Source organism: Pleurodeles waltl, chromosome 1_2 (assembly GCF_031143425.1).
Source record: "Pleurodeles waltl isolate 20211129_DDA chromosome 1_2, aPleWal1.hap1.20221129, whole genome shotgun sequence".
NCBI classification, from domain to species: domain Eukaryota; kingdom Metazoa; phylum Chordata; class Amphibia; order Caudata; family Salamandridae; genus Pleurodeles; species Pleurodeles waltl.
The window spans coordinates 714,550,049-714,572,679 of NC_090437.1; the positions used below are offsets into that span (position 1 = coordinate 714,550,049).

General features: G+C 43.4%; 1 protein-coding gene across 1 annotated transcript in view; it reads left to right on the forward strand.

Moving 5' to 3' along the window:
• The window catches only part of LOC138303648 (uncharacterized), a 670,623-nt gene extending 656,501 nt beyond the window's left edge, over window positions 1-14,122 (forward strand). The window contains exon 20 of the mRNA XM_069242952.1: window positions 12,742-14,122. Within this exon, the coding sequence (XP_069099053.1) occupies window positions 12,742-12,816 (75 nt within the window). The 3' untranslated portion in view covers window positions 12,817-14,122. The remainder of the gene's footprint in view (window positions 1-12,741) is intronic.
• Window positions 14,123-22,631: the final 8,509 nt, after the last annotated feature.

A 22,631-nucleotide genomic window follows, 5' to 3' on the forward strand; every position in this document is an offset into this window, starting at 1 on the left:
CACACCCCTAAATTCAGTATTTAGGGGCACCCCAGAATTCAGGAAATCAGATTCCTGTAACCTGAAACAAGAAGGAGGGCTACTGACCTAAAAGCCCTGCAGAGACGACGGAGACGACAACTGCTTTGGCCCCAGCCCTACCGGCCTGTCTCCAGACGCAAAGAAAACTGCACAGTGACGTATCCGACAGGGACCAGCGACCTCTGAAGCCTCAGAGGACTGCCCTGAAATCCAAAGGACCAAGAAACTCCAGAGAACAGCGGCACTGTTCACCTACAGCAACATTTTTGCAACTTTCTAACAACTTTGAAAGAACTCACTCTTCCCGCCTGAAGCGTGAGACTTCACCCTCTGCACCCGACACCCCCAGCTCGAGCTCTGTGGAACCAACACTTCAGGGAGGACTCCCAGACCACTGCGACCTCGTGAGTAACCCGAGACGACTCCCCTGGACCCCCACAGCGACGCATGCAGAGAAAATCCAGAGGCTCCCCCCTGACCGTGACTGCCTGTAGCAAGGATCCCGACGCCTGGACCAAGCACTGCACCCGCAGCCCCCAGGACCAGAAGGAACCGAACTTCAGTGCAGGAGTGACCACCAGGCGACTGTCTTCCTAGCCCAGTCGGTGGCTGGCCCGAGAAGCCCCCCTGTGCCCTGCCTGCACCTCTAGAGTGACCCCCGGGTCCCTCCATTGATTTCTATTACAAACCTGACGCACTGCACCCGGCCGCCCCTTTGCCGCTGAGGGTGTGTTTTGTGTGCCTACTTGTGTCCCTGCCAGTGCTCTACAAAACCGCCCTGGTCTGCCCTCCGAAGACGCAGGTACTTAACTGCTGGCAGACTGGAACCGGAGCACCCCTGTTCTTCATAGGCGCCTATGTGTTTTGGGCCCTGCTTTGACCCCTGCACCTGACCGGCTCTGTGTTGCTGGTGCGGTGACTTTGGGGTTGCCTTGAACCCCCAACGGTGGGCTGCCTATGCCCAGGAACATGAACTTGTAAGTGCCTTACTTACCTGAAAAACTAACCATTACTTACCTCCCCCAGGAACTGTTGATTTTTACACTGTATCCACTTTTAAAATAGCTTATTGCCATTTTAACTAAAACTGTGTATGTTACTGCTCTAATTCAAAGTTCCTAACTTACCTGTGTGGAGTACCTTGCATTTTATGTAGTTACTTCAAATCTTGAACTTGTGGTTCTTAAATAAATTAAGAAAATATATTTTTCTACATAAAAACTATTGGCCTGGAGTTAAGTCTTTGAGTGTGTGTTCCTCATTTATTACCTGTGTGTGTGTACAACAAATGTTTAACACTACCCTCTGATAATGCTTAACACTACCCTCTGATAAGCCTACTGCTCGATCACACTACCACAAAATAGAGCATTCGAATTAACTAATTTTGCCACTATCTTACCTCTAAGGGGAACCTTTGGACTCTGTGTACACTATCTCTTACTTTGAGATAGTGTATACAGAGCCAACTTCCCTACAAAGTTCATTCTCTTACATTCACATACTTCACATACTTCCCATTCATTCCCATGCCTCGAGCATAAAAAGTAGTGTTTTCAGACTCGTTGCCTTGTAATGAAAAGCTAAAATCAACAAAGCGTATATTCCAGAAATAGTGGTTTCCGAGAGAAATACAGTGAGAGGAATATGGCAAGATAGAACTTTATTCCCCAAAAGAAGATCATGAAAAAGCAGGGGAAGAATATTTATAAAAATGATAATTTACAAAATTGATCCTTGAATGGGGACAGTAGATCAATCCATTGAAAGTCTAGAAATAAAGGCGGCTAAAGGGGCATAAAAGTGGGGGTAAGTCACCAGAGCGAGATGAGTTCATAGCTATGTTTCACAAAACATTATTTGGAGCCTTTAAGATCATTGCTGTGCCGACCCAACTTTTCAGTTTATTTGGGGTCGATACGGAGAATACACCCTCCATGTAGAAAACAGATGTCAACTTAATTCTGAAGTCAGGGAAAGACCAAAGAGACTGCAGATCTTATAGGCTAATAGCCTTCTTAATCCTAAATGCAGAAAAAATCACTAAGGTGATTGCAAACAGACGGGACAAATATATGCTGAGACTTACTGACGTAGACCAGTAGGATTTCATCAGGAGCAGGCAGAAACACAATACATTAGAAGAGTTACTCATCTGCTGGGAAAAAGGAAATAGGATTTTTCCAGGTATAATGTTTATGTCAAGCATAGAAAAAGTGGTTGGTCTTATTGGCTGCAGTTTCCTCCAAAAACAGGCTTATCCTGAAAACTAGCAAACTCTAAAGAATCTATAGCAAGAGTCCTAGTAAATGAGAACAGATTAGGAATCATTAAACTAGAGTGGGGTCAGGCAGGAGTGTCCTCTCACACTTTTGTTCTCCCTCTCCATAGAACCTCTGGCAGCCAACGTAAGGGAGTACCCAGAAATATGCAGGCTTAACTTTGACTCTAGCCTACCCTCAGGGAGAAGTAAGTAGGCTTCAGAATAGATTCCCTTTCAAATGGACAGTGCTTAATTTGAGCCGGTGGTTGCCTGTGGGGGGGCATCAGCAGTTAGGTTTGAGGGCATGCCCTTATTTTTTTGCATCAGGCGTTTACCGTGGGCAAAAGACACTTATGGGAAAAATGGAAGAAGAGAAAGACGGAAAAGCATCGCAAAGGGAGAAAGCAGAAAGGTGCAACAGTGAGCTGAAGGGTCAGCGAGTGACTGTAAATGGATTAGAGGCCTGCGATGGCTTTAGGATTACGCTGCCTCAGTATTCTGCACTCGAACATCGCTTGCATTGATTGCATTGTTGCACTTGCTTTGGGCACCAGCACATTTTTATTTGCAAATTAACAACTGCAGATGGACAAACCCATATATATAATACTTGGGCATGGATATTACTGAACCTTTAGGGACATTGATGAGGGCCAATTGGCTTGACATAAAAAGAGATATATTACAGGACCCGGACAGATGGGACAAACTGAGACTTTCTTGGCTGGCTAGGATCGCTACTCTTAAAATGAATATCTTTCTGCTGCTCTTATGTCTCTTCCAAGTCCTACCGACTTCCAACCCAAGGATGACATTGTTGGTCTACAGGAAATAATCAAATGATACCTGTGAAGTAGCAAAAGAGGTAGAGTATGTAGAGACATTCTGATGATGCCCAGATCAAAAGGCGGACTAGCCTTTCTAAGTTTGTGGAGGTACTACCAAGCAACACACTTACGACTACTCCAAACTTCGGCACTAAAAGACAGTGATAAAAGATTGATATTTATGGCTAGAGCAGGCATTGGAAGGCCCATGCTGGACATCCTGTGGCTGCCCAAAAAATCTAGACCTAAAACACATACACAAGTGAAATACTGAGCTCCATTATGAAAACCTGGTATATAGTAGATCAGGATCTAGACTAGACTGTGCTCACATTAAAAGCCTAACATTATGTCTGCACTAAAGGAACATATATTCTATAGGTGCAAAGAAGGAAAGTGTCATATGCTTGGTGAATTATTTCAGGAAGGGGCCATTAACTCATTCAAGCAATGTAAACCTGAATTTTAAAGTTATGGAAAACAATAGATTGGGCTATGCACACCTGCAGCACTAGGCAGTTCACCCCTCAGTGAGGGGGTGGAGGGGGTGCTATAAGAAAACAGACAGAATTATAAAAATACATTCTCAAATGCCCTGAATCTGAGGGTGGCAGATCTGCAGGGAGCCCCAGTTCAATTAAAGCCAGAAAATCCATTCTTGGCACCATCCGACCCCCTCAGCCCAATTACGGACTCTTTACTAACTCAGAATACAGACTTACATCCCAGCTCTATCACATGCGCAATTCCTTCAGTGTCAGGACCGACGCAAAGGAGGATCCAGTATTGATTCCAGTGTCTGACTCCAAAATGGCTTCAGCCCAATCCTAACCAATGTTGCGGTACCAAATTAGTAATGTGCAACCAACCAGTCACCATATATCATGACACTGATCTGATTTCACTACTAGAGTGGATACACGATCATAAGCTCTTCTACCTTTTTAGCTCTGATTCAGACCAAAACTTAACCACCACCCAGTGATGATGATAGCGGGGATGGAGAATGATGTACCCCCTCATTATGATGAGGACGGTTTGAACAGGGACTTAACAGAGGCCAGTAGGCTTCATATTTTTCCTTAAACTGAGTTGAATGTGCCACTTGGATTACCAGTAAAAGAGAGTTCATCTTTTGCAGTAGCAGTTCAATGGACAACTGAGGTGTTGGACCCTCAGCTGCCCTCTATTTAGACTGAGACTAATGCCCTTATGGAAGTCTTACAACCTAGGCCAGCCACATCAGAGCCCTTGCTCCCTTTCATTGAGGCCCTCACTGATACCTTAAGCAGCACGTGGACAAAACCCTCTTCTTGCCCACCGGTGAACAAGCAGGAAGTCAGATGTAGGAGACCAGTGCCTGGCAATCCTGATTTTTTCATCAAGCATCCTAAGCCAGAGAGTCTAGTTGTTCAGGCTTCAACCAACAAGGTGAATCCCAATTTGTTCACCATGACCCCTTCGGATAGGGAGTCTAATAGGATTCAAGTATTTGGAAAACAAATGTTCTCCTTGGCTAGCCTAGCATTGACATCAGTCAATTCAGTCTGCTTATTTGGCTGATATAAGCATGCTGTCTGGTTCAGGGCCAACTATCTATTGGTGGCGGTCCTTGAAGACCTTAAAGCCTCATTGACTCAGACTATTCAGTATAGTCAGGAAGCCAAATGTGGAATTTGTGCTGTCCTTTACACTATTGATTGCCTGGCAAAGGTGATTGGCACCAACATGGTGCACAGCCGCCATGCATGGATGCGATCCACAGGATTTTCTGGAGATGTCCAGGCCTTTTCTCAGGATATACCTTTTATCAGTTCATGCATGTTAGGGGAAAGCTAATTCTGCCTTGAAATGGTTTAAAGAGAGTAGTGCCACAACATACTCCCTGGGTCTTTTGACCCTTTCCAAGCAGTTTCTTCACCAGTTTAGGAAATTTCAAGGACGTTCGGAGGATGGGTATAGGAAATATCAGTCTCCCTAGTCACTACTGCAGTCACCTCAGTCCTTTTGAGGCCGGGGATGTGGATCTGTCAGGCATTGTGCAGGCCAACAAGGGCACCAGTCCTCTCGGTCCCCTTTGTCTATGGCAGTAGCCACCAGGGTGCATTAGCTTTCCATTAGTGGGGCACAACCACTTTTTGGGAGGCAGGATCCTGAACTTCACAGGGTGGGAGTCGTCACCTCTCACAGATGGGTCCTTCAAATTGTTCAGCATGGTTATGCCCTACCCTGTCTTTCCTCTTCGCCAAATCTTCATCCCACCTCGGAGCAAATCTTGGAGGAACACCTGTCCATTCTGTTTCAAGAGGTGGCAGAATTACTTTACAAAGGAACTATTGAGAGAGTCCAGATATGTCCTTGTGCTGAAGAGGAGGGGGCCTTGGCTCATTTTAGACCTTTAAACTGAATGCCTTCCTGCATAAAGACAAATTCATAATGCTCACACTGGCCCAGATCCAGTCTACCTTGGACCTCAGTAACTAGATGGTGTCCTGGGACCCGTAGGATACAAATATTCATGTACTAGTTCTGCAATCCTGCAGACATTATCTGCGGCTTAGGGTAGGTTTCCTTTCCTTAGAGTGGTCACCAACCCTAGACATTCAGGATACAGTCAGTGTAAGAGATTGGAGTATTTGTTGAGGTGTGTGTAAACCCACTTCAAATAATAATCACAAACCTTGTCAGGGTGAACCACAAAAGTCACTAAATAATCCTGTGCTTAACCCTCTGGTGGCTTGGCACAAGGAAGTCAGGCTTAACTTGAAGAAAATGTGTAAAGTATTCATGCTTTAAGATTAAAAATGACACAAAAAATCGTTAGACGCCAACTGTGGTCATTTGATTGCGCTTCATTTGGACAAAGCCAAAAGTGAAAAATGGCCCTAATGGACAGCAGGTCAGAAACTGGCGCTAGATTGGGCCCAGTGAAAAGGTTTATCTTTGGACTTAGTGTCTTAAATGGAAGTCAAAAATACTCAGCGGGGCAAGGTCGTAGACTGTAGCTGAAGAGGGCTGCTTGTCATCAGATCAGATAGTCGCTGGATGATGTCTTGATAAAGCTGTTTACTTTTGGCAGAAAAGCTCTGAGTGGAAGAAATTGGCATTTTCTTCCCAGAGAAAGTCCCTCACTAGCCAGGTGCTTTTTGCGCTTTTGCCCAGTGAAGATTTCTTCTTTTGGACTTAGGGCCCGATTAGGAGCTCGGCGGACGGGAAGACCTGTCCGCCGAACTTCCAAATGGTAGGTAGCTGCCACACTGGCTACCTTCCCTCCAGACCCATTACGAGTTTCCTGCTAGGCTGACTGGCGGAAACCGTGCTTACTGCCCGTCAGCCTAGTGGGAAACTGGTGGCAGCTTTGTCTCGGCTCAGAATTGAGCCGTCTGCAATGCTGTCACCTGCAGGGTGCACCAGCATCCTCGAAATATTCACTGTCTGCACAGCAGACAATGAAGATTGCAAGGGTGCTGGGCAGGGGGACCCCTGCACTACCCATGCCAAGTGCATGGGCAGTGCAGGGTCTGCCCTGTGGCCCCTTGCACCTGTTCTCCGCCAGCCTTTTCAGGGGGGTAAAACCGCCATCAAAAAAGGCTGGTGGAGAATGAGGTTGTAATCAGCACCTCCACCCGCCATCAACCTGTTGGGAACACTGATCCCGGCGGAGATGGCCGAATTCTGGCGGTCTGACCGCCAGGGTCTTAATGTGGGGGTCGGGCCACCATAGCAGCAGTGGTCCTGACCACCACTACGAGACTGGCGATCTCAAAAACGTGAGGCTCGTAGTCAGGCCATTAGTCTCTTTTTGGAGCCAAGATTCTTCCAGCGGGGCATGGATACAGGCTGTAGCTAAAAAGAGCTACAAGAAGCCTGATACTTTATGGTGATGTCCAGCTGAATCGGATTTACTGCTGCAGAGAAAAATGTATGGCCCTTTGTCAAATCGGCTTGGCAGGTTGGTTCTGGCCCCAGTCAGAGCAAAGAGTTGGCAAAAAGTTTCAAAGTCCCAGTCAGGAAACGTCATGAGGAGTATACTTTGACACCAGCCAAGGGTCCAGGTTCATGGGGGCAGCAGTTGGGGGTCAAGACTCACTCTTCTTGCCAGCAGCAGGGTCTTGGGCAAATCCAGTTGGAACTGATCAGCTGGCCTCTGGGATATTTCTGTGTTCCTGTATCCAAAACAGGTCAGAGAAGTTGGTCCAGTCCTCTTCTGTTCTACCACAGGTCCAGTAGTGATCTGAGGTAGGTACTGCGATGCCATATTTCTCCCCATTGCCAGTTTGTGGGTGAGTGAGACTCCTGGCTGCTCCCTAACCAATGTGACAAACGTTCCCAGGGAAGATCCTACCCACTTTTGCAGCACTTCCTATGTATTTATACTGTAACCTATCCCATAGTGCCCCTCTCTACCTAAATCCAACATGGTGGAACCCTACTTCCCCTTGTCAGAGCTCCATTTACCCACCCAGAGGTGTGACTGTGAAAATGGGCAAACCCTCCACACCAGTTGTGGAATAACTCCCACTCCCTCTGGGTTTAGAGCCAAGCTGACTCGGAAGACAAAAGGAAGGCAGCCCTAGGTGTGAGCTACATCTGCCAGTGACAGAGCGTCCTGCTCAAGGAAAGAGAAAACCTCTCCACATCCACGACTTTTGTCCACTGTCTGGAGCAGTACACATAACATCACAGGAGAGCCATTAAAAGACTGCCACATTTGGCTTAGGCAGGAAAATGACACATTTTTAAAAGTGTAGTTTTCAAAGTAGTACTATAAAATCTGACTTTACCATTAGGTTGGTTTTTAAATTGCTATTAAAGTGAGTCCTTGAATCATTTTTCTAGCTGCTCCCAAATTGAAACTAAGCAGTATAGGTTGTTCTAATGTAATCCAGTATTTTCTATGGGAGGGCTATCCTTGCTACAGTAAAAAACAACTTTGGAGTGAGGACATGTAAAACATAAAATATACGTTCCCTACCTTTTAAATACCATGCACCCTGCCCTGTGGGCATTTAAGGCCTACCTTAGGGGTAACTTACAAGTACTAAAACAAATGATTTCAGCTTGGCAAAAGGTTTATTTTGCTAGCTCGAAATGGCAATTTTAAAACTACATACACAGATTGCAGGGACAGGCCTGGTAACATGTTTTACAATGATGCTTTATTGGATGGCACAATGAGGGCTGCTGCCCATTTGTAGCATTTAATTTGTGGTCCCTAGGCAGATGTAGTACCATATACTAGAGACAAGTTAATGAAATGTGATGATTAGTTGTATGCCAGTTTAGCCAGGTTTAGTTGGAGAAGCCCACACACTTTACTATTGGTTATCAGGAGTAAAGTGCACAGAGTTTTGGGCCAGCAAAAAATGGATTAGCATATGAAAGCAAAGATCCGTGGTAATACCATGCAAAAGATGATCCTCTCAAAAATAACAATAGTTCAGCCTCGGCCCTGGCTCTCGGTGAGAGCAGCTCGAGGACTTATTGGCCTTTTAGCCTCCTTCATCCTCTTTGTCGATTATGCCAGGTAGCGTACACATGCTCTGCAATAGAATCTGAAGTTCCAGTGGGCCCAAAGCTATGGAAACCTATCAGATATCATTCAACTTTCGAAGGGCACTGGACACGATCTGCAGTGGTGGCTGCTAGACGTCAGCTGGACCAGAGGAGGCAGGCTTCCCTCCCTTCCCTACCCAGAGCTGATGGTGGTGACAGATTTGTCACTGCTGGGCTGGGTGGTTCAACTAGGGGAGGTGGAGATAAGAGGACTCTGGTCTCCAATGGAAGCCCAACTCCATTTCAGCTTGTGGGAGGTAGTAGCCATTTTCTTGGTCTTGAGGGCCTTCCAGATGTCTATCAGTGGGAGGCTGGAGAAGTTTCTCATGGACAACACCACTGCCATGTGTTAATACAACAGACAAGGATATGTAGTTTGTTGGTCCATGTTCCATAAGGCTCTATGCCTTTAGTGTTCACTGGAGCATCAGGGCATCTCAATGATCTCAAACCACCTGGTAGGGTCCTCGAATTCCAGAGTGGACAAGCACATCTGGCAGCCCTCACGTAGAAACTAAATCCTGAGGTGGCAGAGGGCATCCTCTGGCACTGGAGAGAACCCTGGCTAGTGTTTTTCTAAAAGAACTTTTACTACTAGATGCATTCAAGGTGGAATGAAACACTGCACTTTTATATGCTTTCCCACCTCTGTCTCTCACGCCCAGAGTTCTGAAAAAGATTAGGTATGAACGGGCCCAAATCATTCTAGTGGCTCTCCATTGGGCCAGGAGAGTATGGTGTCTAGAGCTTCTGGACATGAACACCTACCCTCCAATCAGGCTACCACTTCCGAAGGTCTTCGTGTCTCTGCAGGAGGGCAGGATCCTCCACTCGGATCTATCCAATCTACACCTCCATGCAAGGAAGCTAAGTGGCAGCAGTTAACTGCATTTGATCTGCAGCTGGAGGTGGTGGATGGCAACCTTTGCCAGCAGATGCAAAAGACGTTTATGCTGGGGGGCTGGACAAGACTGCATGGTATGGTAACCACAAGATTGACGCTGTACAATCCAAGCTGACAGATGTTCCTTTATTTGGTTTTTCTTCGGTCCGCCAAGGCCTTGCAGTGGGTACTGTTAAAGGTTATTTGTTGGCCCTTTCTGCCTTTTTACACTTGCCTGACCATCCGTCCTTGATTAAATCACCTGTTGTGATGAGGTTTATAAAAGACTTAACACATGTTTCCTCCTAAACCTTTTGTGATACCACAGTTGGGCCTTCATTTGGTCTTACCGTTTGTCATGTGCATACCCTTTGAGCTAATGTATAACTCCTTGATGCAACTCTTAACTTCGAAGACAATCTTCATTGGGATTTTTTCAGTTTGATTCATTAATGAGCTTCAGGCTTCATGGGTGCATCTCCCCTACTCCATCGTTTTTCAGACAACCTAGTCCTGAGAACTCAGGCTGCCTTCTTGCCTATAGTTGTGGCTCCTTTCCACGTTGGGCAATATATCACCCTGCCCATGTTCTTTGCCCCTCCTCACTCCTTCAAAGAGAAGGAGAGGATTGAAAGACTTTAAGCTTTTATGTTTAAAGTCTTAAAGTCCTCGTTTTGTGGAGTGGTATTCCACGTTGGGCAATATATCACCCTGCCCATGTTCTTTGCCCCTCCTCACTCCTTCAAAGAGGAGGAGAGGATTGAAAGACTTTAAGCTTTTATGTTTAAAGTCTTAAAGTCCTCGTTTTGTGGAGTGGTATTTTTTTAACATCCAAAAAGTTCCCAAGTTAGGAATCTGCAGACTGGTATTACTAATTGTTCATGCTTAGGTCTGAGGGCGGGAAAAGAGACAAGCAAGATACTAGTGTCAGGGATGTCACTTGTATGCAGTTCTGCTTTACCACTTCTGGGGTGGTACAGAGTCAGCATGCAGAAGCATTGCTAAAGAAAGTTTTTATGATCCAGTCTGACACTCTGGGTGTACCCTAAGGTGGGGATCTGTGGCTAGATAGAGTATCCAGCAGAAAGACCATTACTGAAAGTAAGTAACTTGCTCCTAAAGGACCTGTGGAGGCAGGGTTGCGATATCCAATCCCAGATGGACCAGTATGCACCCAATAAACCCCATGGTGCCATGTGTTGACAGCTTGACCATACCCATCCCCGAAGGTACCAGTGTGCACCCTAAGGCCCATTAGACATTCAAACAAGGTGATAAAATGATTTGTGACTCACAGACTTAGCTGCCGGCTCTTAAGCTGCACAAACAGCAAAAATAATATACATTTATTTTTACCATTATTAAAATAGGGTGAAGAAATTTTGCAGCGACTTGCGAGTCGGGCAAACAAAGTAAATTGTGACAAAAGTGTGACAAAACGGAATTGAGGCAATCCAAAGCTCTGGGGCCTGCAGATGCCCAAACGGCTAAAGACCTAAGCCACTCTTTGCTCCACCACCTCCCAAAACGGTGACCAGAGAAGGTTTATAAATTGCTAATGGGCTACCCCTTTTTGCCTTTCTAACTTGCCTGAGACCAAGGCAATATGTAACGCTACCAGGCTTGCTTAGTGGTTGGGAACAGATTCCACCGAGGACAGGAACCTTCACCTGAAGGCCAGTTCTTCACCCCTCCCCCCCACCCTGGCTCACTGACTGGGCAGCTCAAACTTCAGCATAACCCCCTCACTCTGATTCCATTTTAAAGCCTTTGCAGTCTTGCACAAAGGCCAATGGGCAATATGGTAAAAGGCCCATCTCTTGGCTCCCCATCACACCAGTATTTGACTCAGAAGGTCGATTCTAGTCTGAACACTTCAGTGCATGGTGGGACACTGATTACTAGGTGGGCAGAAGAACCACTCTTTTGGTATGTAGTGCACCATTATGTTTTATGAGTATCTGACATTAAAGTTCTCAGTCATACTCAAAAAAGTGTTATATGTCACAAAAAAGTTATTCCTTCAGAAAGCATATCTTACTTTTTAATTCACACCTAAGGACATTGGTTAGAATTTGGCGGAACAGGGCATCTACTAAAATGCGGCAGCTAGTCCATCCACCGTATATAGAATCCCAGTGACATCAATGCACTCTTACTATGGCGGACAGGACACCTGCCACTTAGTGACAGACGTTCCGCAGCTGCCTAACTCCAAATAAGGCCCCGTGTCTTAAGTCACAGCTACTCGTAGAAAATGCTTTGTGGATCACAAATACAGGAGCGAGCACGAGCTTCTCGTAGAAAATGCGTCGGCAGTCGGACCCGTTAAATTTGTGTCCGGTGGATAGGTCTGCATCTAGAACCATAATGCAAATGTGATTTTGCTCTTTTGTTTGTTCAGTTTCTCAGGGGGGAAATAGGTTCTCCTCAGAGGAACCCCTTCCACCACTGCTGGTGACCCTATATGGGAATAAACCCCAAACCCCAAATGTTACAAAGGCAAATGCCACATTCAAAAATGTCCTTTTTCATGATAACATTCTATCTGTTCTGAATATGTCTGTCAGGATATGCGGAATTCTTTAGCATTTTTGGAGTGCAAAAACATTTGATAACGTGTCTCTTTCTGAGTAGAAGTAAGTGTTTGCAAGCATTCAAAAAATTAAGGATTCAATTTTCTCTACCTATACAGTATTATACGTGTATTTCACTCACATTTCTTCTATTGATAGGTCGATCTGCTCTGAATTTAACTAATGGATTTATATATTTATAAACTTTTTTTAGTTTGGGAAACGTTTGTTGTGTCCAGGAACAACATGTATTTCCCTTGACGAGAAGACATTGGATGGTAGCACCAGAGGCCGGTTGTTTTTCTTTTTTCATTTAAAGGAGGAAGATTTATTTTTTTATATCCTTGAATGAATGCAGGCTTTCTGCAATGAGCTCTGACTGACAGCAGTTTAGAATGTTGTTTATCTGGTTTCCAATCTCTGTCTCTCTCTCTCAGCTGCATTTCCTTCCACATCTGTTTTCTTTTTTAAATAGGTTTTCCAAATACAATTATCGTTTAGGTATGTAAACATAATGGCTTTGTCTGGTGCAAAGTTGATTTGCCAAAATGTATTTGTCGTCATAGAACAAGAGTAAACTTTTGCTTATCCTATAATGCTTGCTTTTCTTCGCAGGGCAAGGCATATGGACAAATGCTATTGGACTTTAAGATAAAAAATGTTCCCGATTTAAAATCATTAATAGAATAAGAAATAAAAGTAACTCCTCAGCCGCTGCGTTGTGCTCCTACTTGAAAGAACTCTTCGTCCAATGAACAACATGAAGCATGGACATTATGAGCAAGAGTTTATTGGCAGCCATTTGACGTCCTCTTGTACTTTGAACACATTCATAATGTAGTGAATGGTACATTCGATTTGGGGTGGCTTCATCACATATTTTTGTTTTGAGATGTACGTTGATAACATGTATTTATGTACATATTAATATACACACTTATGTCTATGTGTTCAGGCCAACAGAATGATTTTACAACCATTACTGTAAATGATCCATAAGTGAAATGTTAATTAATTATTGACTGGCTTTTACTTCCAAGCAGACTTGGATTGGATAAAATATGATTTTATTTTGTTTACATTTACCATTCTTTCTGTTCACATGCCACTGTTTTCAAAACTCATTTTGAATTGTACTAAATGGTGGTGGGCAAAGACTCTTAAGGGAATTGCATCTGCTACATTCAGGCTTTAGATTGCTCTGTTTGTATATTTATAAGCAGGAAGATTTGCCCTCACCTAGTCATTATGTTTTTCTTGGAACGGAAATGCTAAGCTAAATACGGAAAAAAGGTGTTGAAAATGAAAGATTACTTGTTTTCCTTAGTAACGCAGAATTGGCACCATGGCTGTCAAGGTACGATCACAAACTAAATGATGTTGCAAAAAAGAGCCCCGGTGGTGCTCATATATTTTTGGTTTGAGCTGTACTGTCATGGAAGTTTGGAGCACGACCTCATGTTACAGTAATACAAACTCTCATAGAGTGAGTGCGTTGTAGTTGTGGCTTGGCAATGAGTTTGTTAGCCAAAATCAACAGGTCCTAACCACAATAAAGTAGCAATATATATATTGGATGCTTACATTGTTTCTACCTCACATTACCACAGTATGCCTTCCACCTAGCCAAGGTACCACTAAACATGGAAAACATTAGATGTTTTCTACTGTATATAGTAACGTAACAGGAAGAAAAATCTAACTGGGGTTTGTAATTAAAGGTTTTTAAAATGTTTAATTTTAGCTAGACTGAAATACTAATTTAAAGTAGTACACAGAGTGTCCAACTGATAATATGGCCTAGACGTGTGATTGTTGTTTGACGAGGGTCCTCCTGTAAACTCTTCTAATGAGGAAATGCACGGATTAAAATGACAACTATTGTGTTCAGTATTTACCATATATTAACCTTTCATTTTATTATTGTTTAACTTTTACACTTGATTATTTGTGTACAACTTGATTCCACAACGCAATAAACATTTTTAAAAACAAACGATTCTCTTTCTTACGTTAAGAACCGTTTTATCAAATGTGATATTTTGCTTGATTATTGTAGTATGGTTGATACTGGTCCTGTAGGTGTGTTCTATTCTTTTGTTTATCTTTCTCAAATTGCAATATCCGTTGTTCACTTTGGTCATCTGAAAAAAGACATTAGAAAAAGATAGACCTAATTCATTTCTGTAGAGCGAATGCAGATAATCCAGAACTTAAACTTGAACCTGAACTTGTTATAAATATATTCTTGAACCATATATATATATATATATGTGGAGCTAATATTGGGGGTGGCAGGAAAGTGAGCCCATCACACCTCTACTACACAGTGCCTGGTGCCCTTTATGATCAGGATATTTCCTTGCATTTTCCAGTTTCAATGTAGACTCTTAATTTGCTTAAGCAGGACATCGAGTGGCTGATTTTTCATATGAAATGTTTTCTTTTCTGAAGGAAAGTTCCTCACAGTTCCTGTTTTCTTCATTAATTGAAGGGCCCTTGGTAGGGCACAAGACAAAAAAGGCACATTTATCAAGATTTTGTGCTGTTGAAAGCACATGCAATGTGACACAGATTTTGATGGGGGTTTACTTTCCAGAGCTAAACTTTTTCTGCACTGGAAAGTTACCCTGTGCCCTCTGGTTTGCTTCACATTGCGCCATGGGGTTTTTCTGATGCAATAATACATTTGCAAAGACTACCAGACCTGGCTTTCCGTCAAAAAATAATGCCCCTTGAGGGACGTTCAGAATAGAAGAAATGTTTTTATTTGTCCTTACATTTCAAACATTGCATTTATGCTGCACTGTAGAGCACATGTCCAATGTATGGAACGTTAACAAATTGTGTCTAATGCACCTTGTTGCAGATGTGTATGTATGGCACCAGGCAGCCAGTTTGTGGGCCAGCACAGGGATTAAGAGCAGCAGCAGACCATATTGAGTAAATGTGGGTTTGCACTATTTCTCCCTCAACTTTGGTTGTGCTTTTGATTAAATGATAGACAGTGTCAAGGGCCAGTGGCTTAATGTGATTCTGTGGCAGCAGCGTTTACCACATAATGACAGATTTACTGCATATGCAACATAGTTTTCCACATGATTTGCGCAAGTTGTAGATTTCACAAAAATGGCTATGCCAGAGAATGTTAGCCAGGCAGCTTTGCTGCATAATTTGTGCCTCCGTGCCACTAATTGTAGTAGCCCTGACAATGGTAAAACTCAGAAGATTGGTTTGGAGTTAGTCAATTTGATGAGGAAGTACATACTTCACAGGGAACCATGAAATATTTTCCATATTTTTGTGTATGCCTGTCTGTGTGTGTGTTTCTTCAAAGTTGAGAGAAAGGACAAAGCACTCTTTTTTTAAACAGGAAACAGTTGGGAGCACACTGCCTCACACTCCAGCGTGAAGGTTGCCCCATCCCATTGCATTTAACCCAGAAACACATGTCTAGAGATATACAGCACTAGCACCAGCTGCACCCACTGAAATGAAAAACCACTGACTACAGATGAAGTAGGCACACATTTGTACTGCATTTACCATAATGCTTTGAGGCAAACTGCATGCTGGAGTGTGAGGCAGTGTGCCCCAACTGTTTCTTGTTTAAAAAGGCTCACTTGAGCCGGCAAGCTGATGAGCTTTGGTTGATGCATCTGTGTGCCACTGAGTGGTACTGAGACCTGAGAGGACTTTGGCAGCATTTCCAGCAACCCCAGAAAAAAAGCCTTCTGCTCTCTACTGATGAAGGGCTAATCCTAGAAACACATGCCTAGGGATTTACAGGACTAACTGCACTCACTAAGGTGAAAACCTACAGACTACAGGTGAAGTAAGCACACATTCCTACTGCATTTACCATAATGCATTGGGGGCAAACTACATGCTGGAGTGTGAGGCAGAGTGCTCCCAACTGTTTCTTGAAAAAGGACTCTGCAACATCTTTTTAGAGTTCACCCGTTATGGGCTCAATCCATAATCCTGAAAGCTGTTTACATATGTAAGTTTGGCTTACATGACCAAAGCTAGATTTTGCACTCATAAAAGGTTTTACTCACATACTGATTTTCTTGTGAGCAAATCTTCTCGTGAGATGGAAGCATACAGGAAGTGGCATTTTTAAAGACAGTTTTCACAGTAAGCTTGTGCACACACACAAACATGAATGTTTAAGGCATTGACTAACTCCTCTCCAACACCTTCCCATCTAGAAAAGTTAAGAAATGTACTCCTTGGTAAGGTAGGAGTAAAACATTGTATGAAAGGGAGCTTTCCCATGTTGGAAACTATTTTCCCCTGGAGAAAAAAGACGAAAAGGTTTTAAATAAATGTACACTTGCTCAGTAGATTTTCACATTAGCAAATGTACAGTTTTATATCTACTCATGCAAAATCATCATTTACAGGTATTTCCGAGGAGTACCTCTATAAACCTGCAACTGTTCCAGATTTCCTGTCATACGTCTGTAAACGTTTGTGAATTTCTGAAAGTAGCAAATCTGCATAGACGTGCAAATACAGTTTTGTGACTTTCGTTAAGACTGGGACAATCATTTTTTTTTTACATGTATAATGGCCATGGATTGCTTCTCCATTATTAATGTTTGTATTTGTATGCATCAAACATATTTAACGATGCCTTTGAGAATGGTATTTAAAGTTTGAAAGTCATCCTTAAATATTGCACAATATTTTAGTAAAATTGTAGGTTCACTTTTTTCAAGTTTTATTTTGAAAGTAAGCAATTGCTTAACTTGTATTCTTCTGCAGGTATGTGTATATAGTAAGGGGGCAATTTGGTAACATTAAGAATAGCCACAAAATGTTACATTTTGCAAATATGCACACATTTGTATACTGGAACACTGTCAGTAATACAAATTGGCTTACAGCTCACTGCATTTCATCACTGCACTCACTTTAACAGTAACAGCTTTGCATTGTTAAAATTAATAAAGCACTAATACAATTTTGAACTTCATATACAGGGAGTGAAGAATTATTAGGCAAGTTGTATTTTTGAGGATTAATTTTATTATTGAACAACAACCATGTTCTCAATGAACCCAAAAAACTCATTAATATCAAAGCTGAATATTTTTGGAAGTAGTTTTTAGTTTGTTTTTAGTTTTAGCTATGTTAGGGGGATATCTGTGTGTGCAGGTGACTATCACTGTGCATAATTATTAGGCAACGTAACAAAACAAAATATATACCCATTTCAATTATTTATTATTACCAGTGAAACCAATATAACATCTCAACATTCACAAATATACATTTCTGACATTCAAAAACAAAACAAAAACAAATCAATGACCAATATAGCCACCTTTCTTTGCAAGGACACTCAAAAGCCTGCCATCCATGGATTCTGTCAGTGTTTTGATCTGTTCACCATCAACATTGCGTGCAGCAGCAACCACAGCCTCCCAGACACTGTTCAGAGAGGTGTAGTGTTTTCCCTCCTTGTAAATCTCACATTTGATGATGGACCACAGGTTCTCAATGGGGTTCAGATCAGGTGAACAAGGAGGCCATGTCATTAGATTTCCTTCTTTTATACCCTTTCTTGCCAGCCACGCTTTGGAGTACTTGGACGCGTGTGATGGAGCATTGTCCTGCATGAAAATCATGTTTTTCTTGAAGGATGCAGACTTCTTCCTGTACCACTGCTTGAAGAAGGTGTCTTCCAGGAACTGGCAGTAGGACTGGGAGTTGAGCTTGACTCCATCCTCAACCCGAAAAGGCCCCACAAGCTTATCTTTGATGATACCAGCCCAAACCAGTACTCCACCTCCACCTTGCTGGCGTCTGAGTCGGACTGGAGCTCTCTGCCCTTTACCAATCCAGCCACGGGCCCATCCATCTGGCCCATCAAGACTCACTCTCATTTCATCAGTCCATAAAACCTTAGAAAAATCAGTCTTGAGATATTTCTTGGCCCAGTCTTGACGTTTCAGCTTGTGTGTCTTGTTCAGTGGTGGTCGTCTTTCAGCCTTTCTTACCTTGGCCATGTCTCTGAGTATTGCACACCTTCTGCTTTTGGGCACTCCAGTGATGTTGCAGCTCTGAAATATGGCCAAACTGGTGGCAAGTGGCATCGTGGCAGCTGCACGCTTGACTTTTCTCAGTTCATGGGCAGTTATTTTGCGCCTTGGTTTTTCCACACGCTTCTTGCGACCCTGTTGACTATTTTGAATGAAACGCTTGATTGTTCGATGATCACGCTTCAGAAGCTTTGCAATTTTAAGAGTGCTGCATCCCTCTGCATGATATCTCACTATTTTTGACTTTTCTGAGCCTGTCAAGTCCTTCTTTTGACCCATTTTGCCAAAGGAAAGGAAGTTGCCTAATAATTATGCACACCTGATATAGGGTGTTGATGTCATTAGACCACACCCCTTCTCATTACAGAGATGCACATCACCTAATATGCTTAATTGGTAGTAGGCTTTCGAGCCTATACAGCTTGGAGTAAGACAACATGCATAAAGAGGATGATGTGGTCAAAATACTCATTTGCCTAATAATTCTGCACTCCCTGTACATATGGATATCTTTGCAGTAGACAATCCTCTTTCCACAACCATATTGGGACAGTGCATAATAGAAGCCAAACAGCTTGACCTCCTGGGAGTTGGGCTTACTTTTCCTGTGGATAAAATAGTGTGAAGACTTGTTATCCTTAACCTCAAACAATGTGTTCTGGGTGCTGGACAATAGAAATTCCAACCCCTGATTAATTCGGACTGTGTTGTATGGGCACTCCTTGGATATCAGGATCCTTAATAGTCTTTATGGCTTAATACAAACTGCAACACTACAGACCGTCCTGCAAAAACTCTCAATACAAGAATCAATCATATAATAATGATGAATAACACACGTATTATTCCTAAGAATAGCAAATAATAGCACTCTAATCTGACAGAAGCAGAAGAAATAAATAATAATAAACTTCATTTGCGCTATTAATAAAAATCATCGAAATTGAATACTAAATAACCAACATAAACAGTGTTTCAGTTGCAACAAAAACGAAGAACCAGAAGAAAAAATGAAAATAAATTAAAACTCTTGTGGCAGCCTAAAACAAGAAAATCTAAAATGCCATGCACCAGCGTTATTTAATGGGCAAAAAACTAAAATATGGTTAGCGAAAGGAACGAAAAGGGAACAAAAGGAGAACCTGTTTCATTGCCACTTATTGAATAGAAATATCTCAATAGAGATTCTCAAAGTCTTTACAAATAATACATAATTTTATTACATTTCTCAAATACAATTATAAAAATATTAAAAAAATTAAACAGTGCATTATTAATAAATAAGTAGGGCACTTAATGTCATGTTATGCAAATTATTAGCCAGAAAACCATACTGTGTCTCAGGGCTAATGGCTAAGTTAGAAGGCCTGTACAATATATTCTCCTGTTCGATGGCATGTGTAGCTGCAGATACACATGCTGTGCACATCCCGCCATCTGGTGTTGGGCTCGGAGTGTTACAAGTTGTTTTTCTTCGAAGAAGTCTTTTCGAGTCACGAGACCGAGGGACTCCTCCCACTTAGGCTCCATTGCGCATGGGCGTCGACTCCATCTTAGATTGTTTTTTTTCCGCCATCGGGTTCGGACGTGTTCCTTTTCGCTCCGTGTTTCGGGTCGGAAAGTTAGTTAGAATCTCAGAAAAATCGTCGGTATTGTTTGCGTTCGGTATTGGGTTAGTTACAACAGATCGACACCGACTTTGGAAGAGCTCCGGTGGCCCTTTGGTTTTTTTTTTTCGATCCCCCGTCGGGGCCTGGTCGGCCCGGGCACGTGTCTCTTCAAGGCTGATGGAACCGGCCCCATTCCGCTTCTGCCCAAAATGTCATAACAAGTATCCATATACAGATCAGCATCTGGTCTGTAACTTGTGTCTGTCTCCAGAGCACAAGGAGGATACCTGTGAAGCCTGTCGAGCGTTTCGGTCGAGGAAAACCTTAAGAGACCGAAGAGCGAGAAGACTGCAGATGGCGTCGGCGCCGACAGGACAAGGGCGTTTCGAGGAGGAAGAAGAAACCTTCTCCATCCATGAATCGGACTCGGACGAGCTCGATCCTGAAGAAACGCCAAAAACCGTGAGTAAGACGTCGAAGCATAAAACCCATGAGAAGACAACAAAAGCCCAGGGGACGCCACCGCCAACAGGCCATGGCTTAACCCGAAAAATAGGTGACCGATCATCGGCACCGAAAAAGGGCATGCATGTGGCGAAGTCATCCGACTCCGGTCGAGATACTGCCACACAACAATCTCGGGCCCGAGACAGCGGCTCCGAGCAGATTCGGCACCGAGACAGTGGCACCGAAATGGTTCGGCACCGAGACACCACAACGCCAAAAATAAAGAAGGTTTCCTCGGAGCCCAAAAAGGCGACCGAAAAAAATTAGATTCCGAAACATCCAGCCTCGGAACCGAAAACAGGTTCCTACACAGAGGAATAGGGATTGTCCTCCCAGATGCAAGGACATAAGTTCGGGGAAGAACTTGAATCAGTTGAGCCAGACTACACTCAAAGAAGGCTCCACATTCAAAAAGACACAGGGAAGATAAGCACTCTTCCCCCAATTAAGATGAAAAGAAAACTTGCCTTTCAAGAAAAGGACAAGCAGCCACAGGCAAAGGTGGCAAGACAAACAACTCCGCCACCATCTCCACCACCGTCAATGCATACATCACCGGTAGCCACTCCACCACTGATGCAATCCCCGACTCATACTGCAATGAGTCAAGATGATCCCGATGCATGGGACCTTTATGATGCTCCTGTATCAGATAACAGCCCAGACTGTTACCCCGCGAGGCCGTCGCCACCTGAAGACAGTACATCCTACACGCAGGTGGTCTCAAGGGCAGCTGCTTTTCATAACGTCACCTTGCATTCAGAACCAATTGAGGATGACTTTTTGTTTAATACACTCTCCTCCACTCATAGCCAATAACAAAGCTTACCTATGCTCCCGGGAATGCTAAAGCATTCCAAACAAATATTTCAGGATCCTGTAAAAGGCAGAGCCATAACTCCAAGGGTGGAGAAGAAGTACAAGCCACCGCCAACAGACCCTGTTTATATTACGCAGCAATTAACACCAGACTCTGTGGTTGTTGGGGCAGCTCGCAAGAGAGCAAACTCTCATACCTCAGGAGATGCACCACCTATAGACAAGGAGAGTCGCAAATTCGATGCTGCGAGTAAAAGGGTTGCAGCACAAGCAGCAAACCAATGGCGTATTGCCAATTCACAAGCACTTTTGGCAAGATACGATAGAGCTCATTGGGACGAAATGCAGCATTTCATAGAACACTTACCCAAAGAGTTCCAGAAAAGGGCTCAACAAGTGGTAGAAGAAGGACAAAGTATCTCCAATAATCAGATACGATCAGCAATGGATGCAGCGGATACGGCTGCAAGGACAGTAAATACTGCAATAACTATAAGGAGACACGCATGGTTGCGTACGTCAGGATTCAAGCCGGAAATACAACAAGCCGTGCTGAATATGCCCTTTAATGAACAGCAGTTGTTTGGGCCGGAAGTCGACACTGCTATTGAAAAACTCAAAAAAGATACTGATACGGCAAAAGCCATGGGCGCACTCTACTCCCCACAAAGCAGAGGCACATTTCGCAAAACACAATTTAGGGGAGGGTTTCGAGGTCAACCTACAAAGGCCACAACCTCACGAGCAAAGCCCACTTATCAAAGCCAATATCAGCGGGGAAGTTTTCGGGGGCAATATAGAGGGGGACAATTCCAAAAAAATAGAGGGAAGTTCCAAAGCCCCAAAACCCCTCAAAACAAGCAGTGACTTCCAAGTCACACATCCCCAACACATAACACCTGTGGGGGGAGACTAAGCCAATTTTACAAACAATGGGAGAAGATAACAACAGACGCTTGGGTACTGGCAATTATCCAGCATGGTTATTGCATAGAATTTCTCAAATTCCCTCCAAACGTCCCACCGAAAACACACAATATGTCAAAACAACATATAGATCTTCTAGGACTAGAAGTTCAGGCATTGCTACTAAAAGAAGCAATAGAATTAGTACCAAAACACCAGAAAGGAACAGGAGTTTACTCTCTGTACTTTCTCATACCCAAAAAAGACAAGAGTCTGAGACCTATATTAGATCTCCGAACATTAAATACCTACATCAAATCAGATCACTTTCACATGGTGACCTTACAAGACGTAATCCCACTGCTCAAACAACAAGACTACATGACAACGCTAGACCTGAAGGATGCATATTTCCATATACCGATACATCCTTCACACAGAAAGTACTTGAGGTTTGTATTCCAAGGGATACATTACCAATTCAAGGTGTTGCCATTCGGAATAACAACTGCGCCAAGAGTTTTTACAAAGTACCTGGCAGTCGTAGCTGCACATATCAGAAGGCAGCAAATACATGTGTTCCCGTACCTAGACGATTGGTTAATCAAAA